Raw genomic sequence first — 3,310 nt, 5'->3', positions numbered from 1 at the left:
CTTAATCATTTTTTGGCATAGCCTTTTTTTTAATTTTAATAATTGAATCAGAACCACACTAGACCTGTGGTAGTACATCTGTAATTCAAACTCAAAATCTGGTAGTTCCAGGTATTGAGCTAGTGATTTTTACACTTCTGTATCTACTGGCGAGATCTGACGATTGTGGATATTGAAATAAAGAGTAATATCATATTACAAATTATATGTTTTGGTAAGGTGGATAACTTTTTATGGTGCTTCATTTTGTTTTTTTAAAACAGCATTATTTAGCATTAGAAAAATGTGGGTAAATAAAATTGTCAGGCAAGTTAGAGCAGTTTTTTAATGACAACTTCAGGCAGTAAATCATTGATTGTCAAGAATTTATTAACTTATAAATGTATAAATTTAAGACACTCGGCAACCCACTACTGAAACAGTTGATATTTCTATTAGGTGTTGAGGTAAGAATTTAACACAGAAAATGGAAATATACAATTATTGTTTTCCTAGTGTTTAATGTGCCAGATTATGAACATAAGGGTCCATGGTTGGCATCTCACTGTAACAAATTTGCACTTTGAGACTGTGAATGCATTACAAGAGTGATGGTCAAATTCCACAATTCAATTAGAGTAGCCCAAAAACTGGTGATTGGTGGTACTTACTAAATGTCTTCCCTCTAGTCTATCAGCTCAAAATTGGGAATGGATAATGCAGATAACTCCCATGCAGTTTTCCATGAATATCTAAAAACCAATTCTTTATATGAGGTTTCCTTTTTGCATGGTGCATAAAGATTTTTACATTTTTTAGTGTTTACATCATATTTTCAAATTTTATGCTCATATACTAATCTTCCCACACCTAACCCCTTACAGAAAGGACATATTTATTTAATTCACCATGTTTATTAAAGCACGTGGATACAGTGGCAGGAAAGGACATTAATGTTCTACATCTAACATTAAAAAACACAGCCCAGTTAACTGACTTCATGGATCATCTTATAAGCAAACATACTCCAATTAAAATGCACTGCACAACAGAAGATACTATATCTTTTTTTGCTGCTTACAAACAGCATGATCATCAATCATGAACAAGAATGTTGTTTACTTGTTCTACTTTATGAAATAAAAACAAGGAAAGTTAACAAAACAAATCTTCCTGTACTTACACAAGCACACAGATGGGATTCTGCACACACAACTTAAACTGTTATAGTTCATAAACAGTACATAAAATACAATTCCCACATTCTTAATAATATATATTATACAAGAACTTCATCACACTTTTTTTCTAGTAATTTGATCTCTACAATCAATGGAAAGCAATACCATGACAAATTAGTTTGGTACCACAGAAAAATCACTTCATGGGCTTTTCAACAACTCTTCTAGCTAAAACAGTATTAAGTCTCAAAATATTCTATCACTCTGATGTAAAAAATAATAAGGAAAGTAAGTGGTGGCATAAAATATTGAGAGATAAACTATGTTGTCAGCAAAAAGAGCTGCTTAAAAAATGTCTGGTAACTACGGTTACATTTTAACGAAGCATCACAAAACTTAAGGCACATGTCACGTTCATTAATACTAATGTGTGCATTTATTTTATAAAAATATCACCTTAAATAAGCAATCAGTTATAAAGAAGACAGTTCAAGTGATTGACTAGCTTATCATATTACAAGCCCTGCTATGAAATAAACATGCAGCACCACTTTAGAAACATGATAGGTCCAAACTTTCTGACCTGGTCTTGTATGTGTGTATGCAAAACTTGATTTATTAATAAAAATGACTTATCCAACTTTTTCTCCCCTAAAAGTTCAACTTAATGTTTTAATTCTTTTTTGTACACCTTATGCTACTATACAATATCCCTCATTTCAAATACTTACGCTTATATTTTGTAAAATTATGACTTGAAAAAAAATCCCAATTACATTACAGTAAACTTAAATACTTCTTCTTCTTCACGTTTAACACAATGGGACAGTTTCACAGAAAAAAAAGAAAAGGTTCTTAAACAGCCTTTCATTGATACAACTGTGCATTTCAAGTTGCAAAGAAAAATAAATATATTTTGTGGAAAAACATATATTCAAAGAGAAGAAAAATACCACTTTTATTACCTGCTTTGTACTCGGATTTCTCTGAATCAATTTCTATCTTACAGCTTTCCTCGTCACAAACATCAACATGTGAAACTACATCACTTACTAATGTTTCATTAAATGATTCTTCCTTTATATTCATAGTTAGCTGTAAAAAACAACAACAATGTTTATCTATATGATCCTTTAACATTGTGATTAAGCTTTACTGAATTAGCATGCTCATATTTTACCTCAACACATTATATTCTGTCAAGTACTCCAAGTTATAACACAAGTACCTACAAGAACATGGATTCAGTTTTAAGGAGGTATCACTGACAGGTGTATGGTTTGGGTTGTTTTGGAATTTTACACAAAGCTACTCAAGGGCTATCTGTTCTAACTGTTCCTTATTTTGAACTGACAGACCAGAAAGATAGCAGCTAGTTAACAACACCCACTTCAACCCTTGAACTTCTCTTTCCTGACCGAATAGTGGGATTTAACCATCACTCTTTCTTGAAGAGCATTATGTGGTGTGATCTAATTGTCGAATTCTTTAGTATCTTTCATACAATTATCAAGATACAACCCTATTTAAAAGGATGTAATTCAAAAATGTTTCTTGATGACTGAAGTTACCAACAAAGATTACAGAACAAATTACTAATATTAAATCTTTGCTCTTCACTCCTTTCTTGCAACTAAAAAAGAAAATCAGTTATGTTCCGAACTTCTTCATATCCTTCAGGATTTTTTTTTTAATTTGACTAGCCAAAATTAACTGACTTTTTTAGTGAAAAAAATAAGAAAATTTAGGTAAAAAATTATAAAGTTGTGCTGAACATAATTTTATCACATTCCTTCTAATGGATAATACATTTTTAAATAAAATAATGCAGAGTTAAACAACTTGATTATTCACAAGATTTCCAGCCAAAAAAAAGTAATGCAAGATTCCACATCAGCATATAAAGAAATAAATTTTAAATTCAGAAAATCTTGTGGTGTATTACAGTCAAGTGTTCCACACGTGCCATTACTTGTTTCTTGTTGTATGGTAGAATAAGGTTTTAACTAAAATCAAACTGGTGTATTTATGTGTTTGGCTAACAATACGAAGAATTAAATTGTGGTGAATTGCTACAAGTTCTTCAAATACCTATAGAATAATAGGTTTTTTTTGGTGAGTGTAAAACACCCGTTTGATTTTCAATACCT

The 3,310-nt window shown here is 30.9% G+C and overlaps 1 protein-coding gene across 6 annotated transcripts in view; it reads right to left on the bottom strand.

Annotated features, from left to right (window-relative positions):
* LOC106457743 (gastrula zinc finger protein xLCGF3.1-like) overlaps nucleotides 1–3,310 on the bottom strand; it is a 19,347-nt gene that overhangs the window by 5,629 nt on the left and 10,408 nt on the right. For all 6 annotated transcript variants that reach the window (XM_022383763.1, XM_022383765.1, XM_022383764.1 and 3 more), the window contains exon 3: nucleotides 2,126–2,255. In XM_022383763.1, the coding sequence (XP_022239471.1) occupies nucleotides 2,126–2,255 (130 nt within the window). The remainder of the gene's footprint in view (nucleotides 1–2,125; nucleotides 2,256–3,310) is intronic.

This window comes from Limulus polyphemus, unplaced genomic scaffold (assembly GCF_000517525.1).
Source record: "Limulus polyphemus unplaced genomic scaffold, Limulus_polyphemus-2.1.2 Scaffold368, whole genome shotgun sequence".
NCBI lineage: Eukaryota > Metazoa > Arthropoda > Merostomata > Xiphosura > Limulidae > Limulus > Limulus polyphemus.
This window is presented reverse-complemented; position numbering and strand designations above follow the sequence as displayed.